Genomic DNA, 14,622 nt, shown 5'->3' with positions numbered 1-14,622 from the left:
CGTATCATTCGTAATCGTTTGTGGATATAGGTAGAGTGGTTGATTAGGCCGATCTCCAACACCCACATTACCACTCACGTTAGTACATGGGATGGTTTCCATGATCCAGGAGGCACGATGAGGACGTGTGAGTCGGATTTTGCCTCCCGAGACAACTCAAACTGATACATTAATAAGTGTTTTCTATAATCGTTTTTTGTTCTCATTTTCAATCAAGAATCTAGCGGTTAAATACATTCAAAACTATTTCAATATTATTAAATACATAAGTATTACTTTAAACAAACAGACATTCTTAAAGAATTAATCCAAGATGACTGAACAGTATCATAAATCATATCATGAAATTCTTTACATAATATATCAAAATCAAAAGAAGAGAAAACTCAACTTCCTGAATAAAATTTAATACAATGTCATATACATAATACATACGGCACATGTATATACATACAAGCGTACACATATGTAATAAACTACATATTGTTTAACATGGGGGGGGGTTAAAGAGAAATGAATCAGTATTAGATTGAATATTGAATACTATATAGATAACATAGATAAATGAATGACTGATTTGTAAACTTCGTTTAGAAAATAACTTGTCAACAAAATTGTTACTTTTCTCTCAACAATTATTCATAATCATAATACTTAGTTTCTTTTTTCTTTTTTTTTCTTTTTAAAGAAAGAAAAAAACCCCTTATTATCAATAGTTAAATCATTAGAATGTTTTCATCAAAATTTATATTTTTGACACATTTTTTAACTCTGGTAAGATTTATGTATAGTTTGAGGAAAGCAATTGTGGTAATATTTGAAGCAAACTGATGCTGTTGATGTTGATGATGGTGATGATGCCAAAAAATAAGAATCATTCATCAGTGTTCAACAGAAAAAAAATAATAAAAGACAATTGAATATGATAACGTGTGTGTGTCTAATATGTCAACTAAAAGGGACTTCCCCCCCCCTCCGCTTTTATTGTTATAAACAAAGGAATTAAATAGAAAGTGATAGGAATAGATATGAATCAAAAATGTTTACTTGTTTTAACTATCCTTTCTTAGAATAAAATAAAATGAATGTCATATTATTTTATTGTGAAAACGGGGAGGGGGTGGAATTAATAATTTCTATGATATATATATATATAATACATTTTCTTATATTATTAAAATTCTTATGTATACACGCGACTTGATTTGAAAAAATTACAAAAAATAATTTTTTTTAAAGAAAATACGTATAATTAAATGTAATACAACACAAATTTATAGACAATTATCAAAAGTGAATGGAATGGAATGAAATGGAATAGAACAGAACAGAGTAGAATAGAATGGAAGAGAATATGATTAAATCAAATTAGTTGAAGTCAGAAAACAGTTTAATGAAACTTAAAAGATTCTTTTTATAGTTACATACTTTATTTTTCTGATTAAATAACAAATGAGATGTGTATTCCATACTAATGTGGTGTGGATTACTGATATCCACATAAGTAGTAGATGGTGATGGTCGGGCATTGAATGTATTTCAGTAGAAGATCGATAGAGAGAGAACGGGAACGGCACGTAATTGGTACCAAAATACATGAACAATTATAATCGAAGACTATGGACGGATATTTGCAGAAGAAACAGACAAGATTGAGACAACTGATTGTTACTTTCCATTTAACTGTTCACTATATAGTTCACATATTTTAATGAGATATTCTGTAATGTTGAGCTAAAATACATTCGATTGTCCCCATTCGTGTTTTATTCACTACACTAGTACAAATAACAAAGGATAATATCATTTTGATTTATCTAAGAAATAAGTCGTTTCAGTGTTAAACTCTTTCATTTATAATTTCAACATGAATTGAAACAGTGTCTTGAACTGAAACAGTAAACTGATGAGGGCAATCATAAATCAAACTTTGTTTTTAAAGTTAATTGGTCATGAGATAACATTCCATCAATAATATTTGCTAAACTATGAATAGTTTACTGTCATGTTAGACCTAAAGAATAAAAGAACTCATTTTATTTTGAAGACTGATTGATTTAAAAGGTGTTATGTTTTGCCTGACAACTAAATGATATGAGCCCAATATTCGATGGAGTTATGAGCTCTCTTAGTTGTGAAAATCTAAACCATGACGATAAATTTATTCAGTAAATCATCTCTTACAATGATTCCCCTGTTGATATTATTTCATTATAGAAAAGCAACGAATTATAAGTTATTAGTATAGGGTTGTAAAGACTGTTAAGTTTTTGGGCGAGAACATAAATCGATCGATGTTAGACCACTATAGAAAACCTGAAAGCACTGGATGGCCGTCTCGTGTCGGGTAGAGACAGGTATCTACTTCAGACAATAGAAGATGGTTGCGCGATTTCGTCGATTGGTTGAAGTTAGACATTAGCACCGTTGGATGTCGACTCAGTGTCCTAAAGATTAAGATTTCGTGTGCAAGACTGAGTGGCCTGGGTTCGAACCTCATGTGTGTGACAGTGGATGCGCACTGCTGATGAGTCCCATAATAGGACGAAACAGCCGTCCAGTGCTTCCAGGTTTTCAATGGTGGTCTAATATCGATCGATTCATGATCTCATTCAATAAGCGATTATAAGTTGATTAATTTGCAAAACTCCCCTACTTTATTGTAAAACTTGTTTTTTAAAAGTTATCTACAATAATTTATACGTGTCACTTACTAACTGATACACTTCATAGTTATGATAATATCTTCATTTACTTACTTTTATATTATTATTCATTAACTTTAAAGATGCGATATAAGATATACATTGAATAACTTCAAGTAAATAAATAGAATAGTTAAATAATTGGAGCTGTTGAATTTGACAAATGATTGATAGATAATACTAGTCTTCTTTAAAATTTAAAATGCTAATTTGGTTTATGGCAATCATCTTATTTGAATCATGATATCTAAAAAGTATTTGTAAATTTAAATAGTACTGTTTGTATTCGAATCATACTGCTGTGAATCTGACAAGTTTATCATTAAAAAAGTAACACTTAACAAAAAGACACGTAGGTGATGTCTGTTTCAAGATTCCCTACCGTGGTGTCAATATGACTTTTTCAAATTCTAGTCAACTGATTAAACTTATTTGCATAAAATATTGATATAATATACATACATACACCATTTCGAAATTTTATATTATCTATATAATCCTTAGTTAGTATGGAAAATATGAATTAAGATCCTTGCTTATATCGAATAATATTCACTGATTCACCTTTTATCTCTCCCAACTTTCTATTCATTGATATTTGTCGGTAATTTATCTGAATTTCAACTGGAATCAAATGCTACTGAATGGGTAAATGGAAATGTTTTTATATCGATTGCGTGCGTCCAAACTGACCGATCAGAAAAACTTATTAAACTTAAGAAGTAAAACCGTACATATCCGATTTATGATGTCAGATTTCCCAAAAATCTGTCTTTTGTGACTTCTAATATACTTAATAGTGATCGGATTAATAATTCTTAAATATCAGTAGTTCAGTAGGTATTTAAAGCTAATACTGACCTTGTTGGTCTAAAATGGAGCTAAACATCTGTACCATTTCTTGGCACCTTTCATATGATACTCTCCTCCTATTTATTTCGAAGTCAATTTATGGACCTTATTTTTATTCATCTCTGTACACAATCATATAAATTATTCCACCTAAACTATTACTGTTTTCATCTTTCCTTCTTTTGGGCATGGTGTTTAGAATAGCTTGGGATAAGTCTTTCTTGATTCTGTCATATCTAGTAATCTTCAGTAAGAAAAAATAGTCATCTTTTAATACTAAATATAAATCAGTGTTATATCCCAATCAGTAGAAAATTGTATTTCTGATGTTTCGTGGCTTAATGTAAGCTACTTCTGAAGAAATTTGATTCGATGTGTTGTATTTCTTAGCAGTACAAACTCTTGACCCCACAACAGCCCACGGTTTGGACTTTTCGGTCTCATAAAGAATGAAAAAGGCTCTATCCACTATTTTAGAACTACGTTATGATCAATTTAAGCTCCTAATGTTTCGAATCGGGTCATGAATGGAGACTTGTATTCGTAATATCAGGAAATACCAATCAAACTACCACAAACCAACTTTTCAATACCCTTTACCTTTTACTGGCTTTTCAACTTGTGTAAGCTTGTAACTCTTCACATTGAGATTCTCTTCAAATCACCTAAACAAACAATGTCACCTACTTATTTTCCATCCACATTGAAAGGAGAAATAATTGTATTTTTCGATAGATGAAGTAATTTATTGACAGTTTTCATCATGAATCACAATAACTAATCCGTTTTAAATAATATTCGTCAGTAAAGATTCTCTATTTCTTTAAATAATATTACCTAAAACGCTGTAAATTAAACTGTTGATTGGATTAGATTGATTACATAATCAGTTGATAAGCAATCATAACCTAAATCAAGGTACCATATTTATTCATGACTGAATTGGTTTGTTAAATTATTTTGTCCTATTAATGGAAATTTTTTTATTTTTCAGTTAAAAGCTTTTACTGACTAACAGAATATCAATATTTCCGTCCTCTAGGAAACTGACATATATATACATATATATATTTGTTGTTATGCAACCAAATGATATAACATCATCACGATGCGACATACCCTACTGTTAAATATCTAGACTAAAACTTACATTGTTACTTACTAGAAATAATATTGGTATATATACAAATATATGGGGTTATACTGTAATTTGTAACCACCGTCTTTTAACTGGCAACAAAATTATATATTATTCTTATTAACTTGTCTACTAAACAGTTGGTTTTCTGAATAACATAGATGAATATTGTCTATGAAATATTAATGGTACAACAAATATTATATACTTAAGCTGTACATTCGTATGTATAGTTATATGGAAAATATATGTCTACAGGAGGCTAGGAAAGATTGTATTATAAATTGATTCGACAATAAATAGATAATTAACTGTGGACACATCGCTCCAAAAGACTCCTCTTTTAAAGTAATCTATAGAGTCAAAGGAACCGGGTAGAAGGGGGATCGAATCAATATTTTATGCACTACTGTAGCATTGACAATCCATGAACTCATTTATTAAATATTATATAATTGATAAGTGGAAATAAAGTTTTCTTCAAATATAAATAACTAGAAACAATTAGGAAGGGTTTATCGTATAAAATCAAAAGTAAATTACTGTGAATTATTTGAAATATTCGGAGTTTTATGATGAAAAAATTCTTCTTATTCGAACTTAAGTTCTCTGATAAACAAATGGAAATAAATAATCGATAAATAAAGTATGTTTATCTTATGAAATATTAAGGACTCGAAATAAAAACCACTGGAAAAAAACATCTTCCAAGTAAACCAATTTTTTTCATTAAAGACTATGAAAACATTTAGGATAATCTAAGCCCAAAACGATCAGTGACTCCTTATGTTGATAAAATATATGTGTACAACCTTCTATGTAGTCCGATCACAGATTTTCGTCTGGATGACAGCTGAAGAAATGAATTCGGGAAAATAAGCTTTTTATGTGATTCGAACAAAACGAGTGAAGTTAAGAAAATTCAGAAGAACGACAGAGTACCTGAAGACTCCATGTTCTAAAGAATTTCATGAATGTTAAGACAAGTGTATGAGCACAAAAAGGTTTTTCAAATGCAATTATACTGATGTAACTTAAATTTTACTAAAACTAACAGTCTTCATATTCTTAGTTTGTGTACTTTTTTCAACAAAATATGTAGTTTGGTATGAAATTTTGACCCGAAGGTATACTAACAAACTAAAGAAACATCATTGATTTAATTCTCTTCAAGAAGTAGAAGATGAAACAGATATCAACATTGAATTCATCTTGATTTTCGAAAATGCTTCAATTTATACAAAATGAACTTATCATAGTAATCGAAATTTAAGGTGCAAAAATTTGCCTAAAAAGCTTTCGCGATTTCCCCATGACTTACTTATTTACGCCTGTTACCTGTAGTAGTGAAGTATTGGTCACCGACCAGGATTCTCTAACCGTGACTATTCAATGTCATACACTTACTAACTTACTTACGCCTGTTATCCCTTGTACAGAAGCATAGGCCGCCCAATTTTATGAACTGAAAATTGACTAAAAGAATGAAGAAATTGTTTTATTTACTATCTTATATTTCATATAATTAATAATGACGTTTCAAGTACTCAGAAACTTTTGATAAAAAGTTATTCACTGCACTTACGGGTGAAACTACTATTAGTTTTTTCAGCAAATAAGGTTTTAATGAAGAAGACCCATTTTAAAATGTAGTTAGTGACGCAAAACTTCTAGTTAGTAGTTGTTAAAAGTAAATGTTTCACGATGTATACTCCAAGAGTAATATATGTTTAGTCTCGATTTTTAAATTGTATGTTAGCTGAGGTGATAGTGTCAAAGAATTCAAAGTTCATGGTAGTAATAATAACAATAATTGACTCATGCTTTCAACTATGAAACATACTAAATCTCCACAAAACCCCTTCTGATAATAACAATAATACTCTGTAAATTATACTGTCATCAAGTATTAGTCTACTCTAACTACTTAAACATGAGAATTGAGTAATAATTTTGGTGAAAATGTGATAATACTGAAATTAGCATGTTTTCAAGTTACAACATGTGGCGAAATTACTGAATATTTAGCTAATATGAAGTGCTAAGTTTGATCAAGTAACTCAATTATACTTTATTTGATGTTAAAAGTCAGTATTTTCAATTTAGTGGTTAGATTTACAGATAGATAGATAAAAGCCCAATTCCATCTCTTATATCAGGAATAATTACAGAAATCGTGAAGAAAAGACTCGAAACTACCTCCCTACCAGTAACCAAAGATTTGGATACGTTATGTAAATGAGATAAACTCTCAAATATTTATAAGTTGATTAACAACACTTCCGATGACACAATTTATAAGACAAATAAAAGCAGAAAAAGAAATCTCATTTTTGCATGTTTAAATCAACAAATCAAACATAAGAACTTTAGAAACAAGAGCACACAGGAAATATAGCCGCTAAGGTCATATAATAAGATATAACGGTAAAACCTCAAAAGAATACAAAAGCAATTGTATCCAGAAACTGTTCAGAATAGTGGAAACTTACTACAGTACTCTCATTACACGAAAACTTGATAAAGCTAATCTTCGGTTCATCTTCTGTAGGGATGGTTAAAACATTAAACCTGCAAAACCAAGAAACGGATCGTCCTACATTATTTGAGAAATACCTCGGACACCCTAACAAGGATTCGGAAATCCTTTGAAATTAAGCCCACAACCAACACAATGACTTCAGTCTATCTCAAATGGACCAAACGACAACGACAAAATAGGATGAGTAAAAAAATAATCTACAAAATAAATTTCACCAACTCCAAGGAATATCACATTTTACAACGTGAATGTCCTTTTTACACACATATAAATGAAAAAATGATTAGCAGTAAAACGACATGACACATTATCATCCAGACACTTATGAACATGAATTCGATAGAAAAAATTTCTAAATTCTGTATCACGGAAATTTCGAAAACCGCGAAGAACTTCTAGGAACTTGGCATTCATATCAAATAGCAACCAACAGATACATTGGAATAAACTTTCAACTGAGACAAACAATCAACGTGAATAAATGAGGACGAAGAAATCTACATGGATATTCAGTCACAAACAAGGTCGTCAGAACGAACTGATGTAATACTTGCGGAATAATAAAAAATCTAACTTCTACAATGGATGGGCTTTAAAGTTTTCGTATAGGATGCAAATAAAAACTCTACAATTAACCCAACTAGTTAAAATAACACAGCATCACTAAAACATCTGTCCGAGCTGCAAACCTTTACCATCATCCTTTATTTTATTAGTTTAAAATCAACTGTTCCATAGATTACTTACATCTACATTTCAGCTTAAATATATATTTTAATTATCAGAAGGATGTTTTCTGGAGATTTTAGTAATTTTATATAGTCGAGATCATGAGTCAATTAAAGATAGACCACCATGGAAAACGTGCAAGCACTGGACGGCCGTTTCGTCCCATTGTGGGACTCCCCAGCAGTACGCATCCGCAATCCCGGCTTGCGAGATTCGAACCCAGGACCTACCAGTCTCGCGCCAGAGCGCTTAACTGATAAATCACTGAGCCGGCATCCAACGGTGTTAAATGTAAAACACTTTATTGTTCAACATAACAAATTTGTTCATGTCATTGTAGACGGCAATTGAGCTTTATCACCTGAATTGATCAAATCAATGTCGCTAATCTATGGATACTTGCAAAAGCTGAATTGTTGGAACAATATCTAGAAAGATGAAGTCACTAGCACGCAACATAAATTGCATCATATATCAAAATTATACAATTTTGTCAAGTATTTATACAAAAACATAATTAAAATAGTGACAAGTACAAGATATGGCTTGATTAGATTACTGATAAGCTCATAAAATTAAAAGTTAAATTGATAACGACACCATATACCTGCAAATGCATGTTAACTAATCCCTGAAGGTAATACTAACTGTTTTACAATATAAAAGGTTTACACATCCGATGTGATAGATTATTCACCAAAGATTTTTTCCTGCAGTTCGTATATGTAAAGACCAAAATTCAATGATATGGCCTGTTCTACAAGCGGTAAACAGAACATTCAGACTGAAAATAGTCATATTAAATTTCATCCCACTGAATAACCTAAAATTTAAGGAAAAAGCATTAAGTTTTGTATATATCAGTATTTATTTCTATTCTTAAACATTAAAATGATGATGAATATTTAAGTTATAGACTAACTAGTTCATCCAGTATCAGTATTAGGAAATCAAATAAGTTGAAAGCGTGAGTCAACTGAAGCTAAACCATCAAGGAAAACTTGGAAGCACTGGACGGCCGTTTCTTCCTATTGTGGGACTCCTTAAATAAGTACCAGAGAAAATGTTTGGTGACAGTGTTCACGAAACTTTGATTCTCAAAGCGTTTTACATAACCCCTTTGTATTATATTGACGTAAATTCACTGGAGCTGAAATGTAGTGTTATCACTAACCTTTCTCAATTTGTATGATAAATGTGATCTATCCTTTTTAAAATCTTTTGAACAACATCCACCAACTCTTATATCTTAACTTACTCCTTATTTACAACAGGCCTCAACATTTTGAAGAATGTCGTTAGGTGTATTTTTACGGAATTATTTCAAAAACGGGTTTAAAGGTAACCATTGGAAGATATTCTTACCTTCTATAAAGAGCTACATCTACCACATGAACCAATCGAGAGAATAAGCAGTGTATTTTATACGGTATAAATTGAGTCATGGCATACGGCTTTTGTTTATCTATAAAGTGATTTCATCCGATCTAACTAGAGTGAAGGAAGCATGAAAATAAAGATTGCTTAACACTCTTATCTTGTTACTTATTGGTGGTAATGTCCTGGGCGACCTACTTGAATATCTGGGCTACCTGTTCCTCCCATCCAAGTATTTCAACAAGTTATCTGTTTTCTTGTTCGTTTTAACACATCATTATATCATTTAATCGCATAACCTATTCAGGTGCGTTTCTGAAGAGTTTACCACCTTTCGTTGTACAAATTACAAAAATTTGCAATCCGAGATATCATGATGGCTGACAGTGTGTATTGAAAAGAATGAATATTATTCAGATGTCGACTTCTGAAATGGTAATAACATTCTGGCGATCACCCAATATTTATGGTCAGGATCAAGAAATAAGAAACGGGAACTCGTTAAAATACTTTGTACCAAAAATATAATATTGAATAAAACTAATAATAATAAGTCTTTTACTATGTTGTTATGCACATATTCTAACTGACAGGTACTGACGTACTTTATTCACATAGCAATTAATCTGATGTCTGAATGAAATAACTTATAAATTAATTTGTGAAACCACTATTGTAAGCAAAGCGCAAAGGGTTATGCTTACAGAGAAAAGGGTACAATGGTACAAAAGTATAAGACTTTCATGTAATTAGTTGCCTTTTATAAGCTTTTGTAAAGGAAGGATAATAAACTAGCCGAAATTCATATTCCAAAGAAAAAAATAAAAGAGATAATACTTCTCTACACAACGAATTTTCAGTTTCGATTTGGTACGAAGTATTTTTAACAAAGAGAAGGTATTGTCACAGGCAGCTCACTACGTCCCATGTACGCTGATATTTTTCTAATTTAATTAGAATGCATCAAACTAAAGAAAAAGGTGGAACAAACTTCATTTATTTAAGATATATCGATGAGATTTTCGTCTTATGTGGTAGCAGAGATTGCGCTAACCAATTGCTCCATTATTTTAATTTGGCTCACCCAAATTAAAATTCATATGCGAGCGTGAAACGCAAAACAGAGTAAATTTTCTCGGAACTAACAATAACAAGAAACAACCACAATTTAGTTTCACCTTCTATCTATCTATCTTATTAGCATGATATTAGTTAATCTTGCATTACAAAAATAGAAAAGTATTTAGTAGTAATTTAATCTTTATATCAAAGTTATTATTGATCTCAACTGATACATTACGTTTCACTCGGTTATAAACTAATTATATAAAGTGTTCCGTTCACAAATTGATTAAAGCGATTAAAATTCGAATAAGCTAGAATTTAAATAAAACTACTCTTTCTAAGACGATTGCTTTAAATCAATAAAATACTTTCGTGAAATATAGATTGCACCTGTGAACAGTTAGGAAAATTGGTATCATTAGTAAGTGTCAGAGTTACCTTTTGAATGTTTCCATTGTAATTACTTGAGGAGTCATGTCATCGAATCTGAAGAGTAAACTAGAAACATTCTTCCGCTTCTTGTTGATAGGCAAAGACTTTTGGACTTTTGCTTATGCAAATAAATGACTCACTTCACAAACGGTATTCGCTATAAGAATTCAAAGATAATTAGATGTCTTTTTTCAGTGCAAGACAATTTAGTAATAAACACTCATAACGTCACATGGATTTGGATCAAGGCTTACGGATCTGGCGTAAAGCATGATAATAATATTCACCTTAGAGTTTAATCATAAGTGAAGTACCAAAAAGTACGACAAAAAAAATAATTACATAGGACTTACTGGTTTTCAGTTGTCCTCTTACTGAAACCATTCCATGATAAAAGTTTTCTTTGTAATACCTTTATTTAAGTCTGTTTTCTGTGTGAAACATTCACTTACGTATATTTTTTAAGCTTGTGGAATTGTGTAAATAACCATCTTCAAGTCAACAAATTATTTGATAAATCATTAATCTGTTTAAAACACCGATATCAAGATCTGTCGAAAAAGTATCAGTTGCTGACAAGTGTATTTTCTTCGATAAGTGACGACACAGAATAGTGACATCACACTTATCTGTTTAGTGATAAAAAGTCCTCACCAGTGAAAACTGAGTATATTATGTGTTATATCGAAGGAAAAATATAGACGAAATTATAAGCATAAGTCAGCGATCTTACTTGGATCATTAGATTAGAAATAGTCAATTCTTTATAACTATATGGCTTTTCATTGAAGTTATATTGTTGATGACTATTTAAATAATACATAATCAATATCTACACAATGTCCAAAAGTGTTTAACTTGCTCAATGAAATCATCCCTCCCTGAAACAAACTCTTTTTCGATATATAAGAACTTTCGTCTAAATTAGAACGAATAGTTTCACAGTATTTGGGCACCGAGTTAATGTAAGACATTAAATAGGAATGAATTTGAAATAAATCCAACGTTTCGCCTGGCAATTTGGTCCAAGCTTTTTCAAAGAAATAACTCTTTTTCTATGATGAACTGTTAAAAATGAGGATTTATATTCCTACTTAACGATTCAATTGAGTTAAAGACAAACAGTTAGGATAACATAAAGAGATACTTATATATATATATATATATATATATATGCTAATGTTATACAAAGCCAATAGTTTGAATATGAAGCATATAAGCTAACAAACTTTACAAGTGTTACTATCTGACACAGATCAATCACATGTTTACTAATACTAATTTTGAAATCACCATTAATACACTTTATATCTTATCATATAAATTAGAATTACAAATATATCACTTGGATGCTAAACTCAATGTTATACCTCTAGTAACTAGTTTTTCTAAAAAAAATTCCCTTTTCATTTTGTATCCTTTCCAACTTTATACCAAACTTATTTAGGATTGATTATTCTCTATCAAATTATAAATGACGAGAGAGATTATTGGAAACGGTACATCAATTTTCCTCACCCTTTTTACGTCTATTTTCAATGGATAACTAAAAATCTGATTGGTCAAAGCATATGATTTAATAATATTGTCTACCCCAGAATCTTAGACAGATTCTTATGATATCAAATTTATTCATGTCCTAAGTGTGATTCTTAATATTCCGTTTGTTTCTTGGTATGTGAGTGTGTATACGTGGTATGTTCTACGTGAATGTGACTAGAATATAGAAGTAAATTCAAACACCCGACATCACTACCTTGTTTTCGAAATTTAATCAAAATTCTTAAAGCTTAGTGGTTTAAAGGATTTAGGCAAAACCTAATGGCTTAAAGAATTTACTTGATGTAAACGCACATGACCTGAAACTCATTTTCTCCTTTTTTGTTTTTGAAAATTCAGTCTATCCTTTATAAAATTGGGATTTTTCTAAAGATTTATTCGCTTGAGATGAATAAACAGAGGGAAGAAAGTAATATAGGGTGGTTGGGTACGTATATTGGAGATATGTATGACTAGTAAAATATTCACTAAAGGATTCAGTACAGAGCAATATAGAAAAGATACAGAACGAGGGAGCGAGCGTCAAACAGACACCTAACTTTTTAAACTCAACCACGAACAAGATTACTTATATGCAGATTAGATAGTTTCAATCCTCAGAATCTACTATCTGTTTAAAAAGGCTTAATAATTGACATACATATTATTACATTGCCCGATTAGCTTGTATTCTGATCACTAGTTCAATTAAGCCGACTTAAAACCCAAGGATTTATACAAGATCTATACGTCGCCAAAATCCAGTTAAATCTTCAACCTTCTGAATTTTGACAGAAAATCACATAAGCTTTACATGAATTAAGCTCCTTTGCGATCATCCATACATATATTCATTCTACATTCTTTCTCGCTCTTCAATTCTCTATTAATTCCATTCATTGTGTCTGATCCTGGGCACCTGTTATCACTTCTTAATTTCTAAGAAGAAGAAGAAGAAGAAAAAGAAAAGGACACAACTACAAAAACAACTTCCTTTCTTTATCCTTTATAACTATCAAACGAAAAGAAGAATATAGAAAAGGCTAATAATAACGATAAGAAGAAAACAAAGAAGCCTAATTTGTCTAGGATTTACTTGTAAGTCTTATGAATAATCTCATTTGATTTGCAATTTTTTAAACAAAACATAATATGATAGTAATATTTTACTCTTATTAAATAAGTTTGTGGTAAGCATTTCTGTATTGTCTTATTAATTAAATCCATTATAGTAGTATATATAGTAGTAGGGTAATATTTCTGATCATTTATAAATATTTTTTTTAAAAAGAATACTCTTTATACCTTGTTCTAATGAAAAAACTAAAGAGTATAAGTGTAAAAATCCCCTCGTAGTCCACATATTTCTTGACTGAGAAGAAATGTAGTTTGTTTAATATAATAGATTAATCAAAAATATTTTTGTTCAATGAAAGGTAAATAGAAGGTCATGATGCCAAACCTCACCAACTGATGTTCGTTTTCTTCGAACAACACTATTCATTTCAAACAATTCTTTCGTGACAGGCACAACATATTTATATAAATCGTACTGTCTATGATATATGTTTACCATGTAAGGCAATTGTCGTATTGTATCAAATCATCGTCAATATCATCTAAAGGTTTGCAACAATATGAAAACAATATGTTTTGGGTTTTAAAAATTTTTATCAAATTTTATCGGTTCCAAATCAATATTATACTTAATACAAACGAAGTTTGTTAAAATAATTGATTTTCATCTAATAACTAATAACAAATTATCGGAGGAGAATGTATTTATATAAGGGACTTGTGGAGATTGTAAAATTTCTCCAGTTTGAACTACAAATTAATCTTAACTAGACCACCATTGAAAACCTTGAAGCATTTAATGAGTGTTATTTCTTAGTATAAGACTCTTTCAGCAGTGCATACGACGATCCCAAGACAGTTATCCACCCTAGCTAATGGAAGGTAGTCACGCAATGTCGGTTGAAGTTAGAAATCAACAACATTGGATGCTCCATTAATGGTTTAGGAGTTAGGCATTTACACGCGAAACCGAAGGTCTTATGTTCCATTCCCTCTGATAGGCGGTTGTGAATGTACACTGTTGAGAAATCCAATATAAGAACGAAGCGGTCATCTAGCGCTTCTGGATTTTCAATTATGTTCCAACTAAGATCAGATCATGATATAAACTGTGGAAATATATTTGTATAAATAAGATTACACTTCTCATTAGTAATACTATACAA

The 14,622-nt window shown here is 30.6% G+C and overlaps 1 protein-coding gene across 1 annotated transcript; it reads left to right on the top strand.

The window, feature by feature from the left end:
* Positions 1-313: 313 nt before the first annotated feature.
* Positions 314-409, top strand: Smp_163150 (hypothetical protein; the record flags this gene model as incomplete). Its single annotated transcript, XM_018790156.1, has 1 exon — positions 314-409. One exon carries the CDS (start codon positions 314-316, stop codon positions 407-409), a length of 96 nt encoding a protein of 31 aa, XP_018655527.1.
* Between the last annotated feature and the right edge of the window lie 14,213 nt (positions 410-14,622).

Source organism: Schistosoma mansoni, chromosome W (genome assembly GCF_000237925.1).
Source record: "Schistosoma mansoni strain Puerto Rico chromosome W, complete genome".
Classification (NCBI taxonomy): Eukaryota; Metazoa; Platyhelminthes; class Trematoda; order Strigeidida; family Schistosomatidae; genus Schistosoma; species Schistosoma mansoni.
This window is presented reverse-complemented; position numbering and strand designations above follow the sequence as displayed.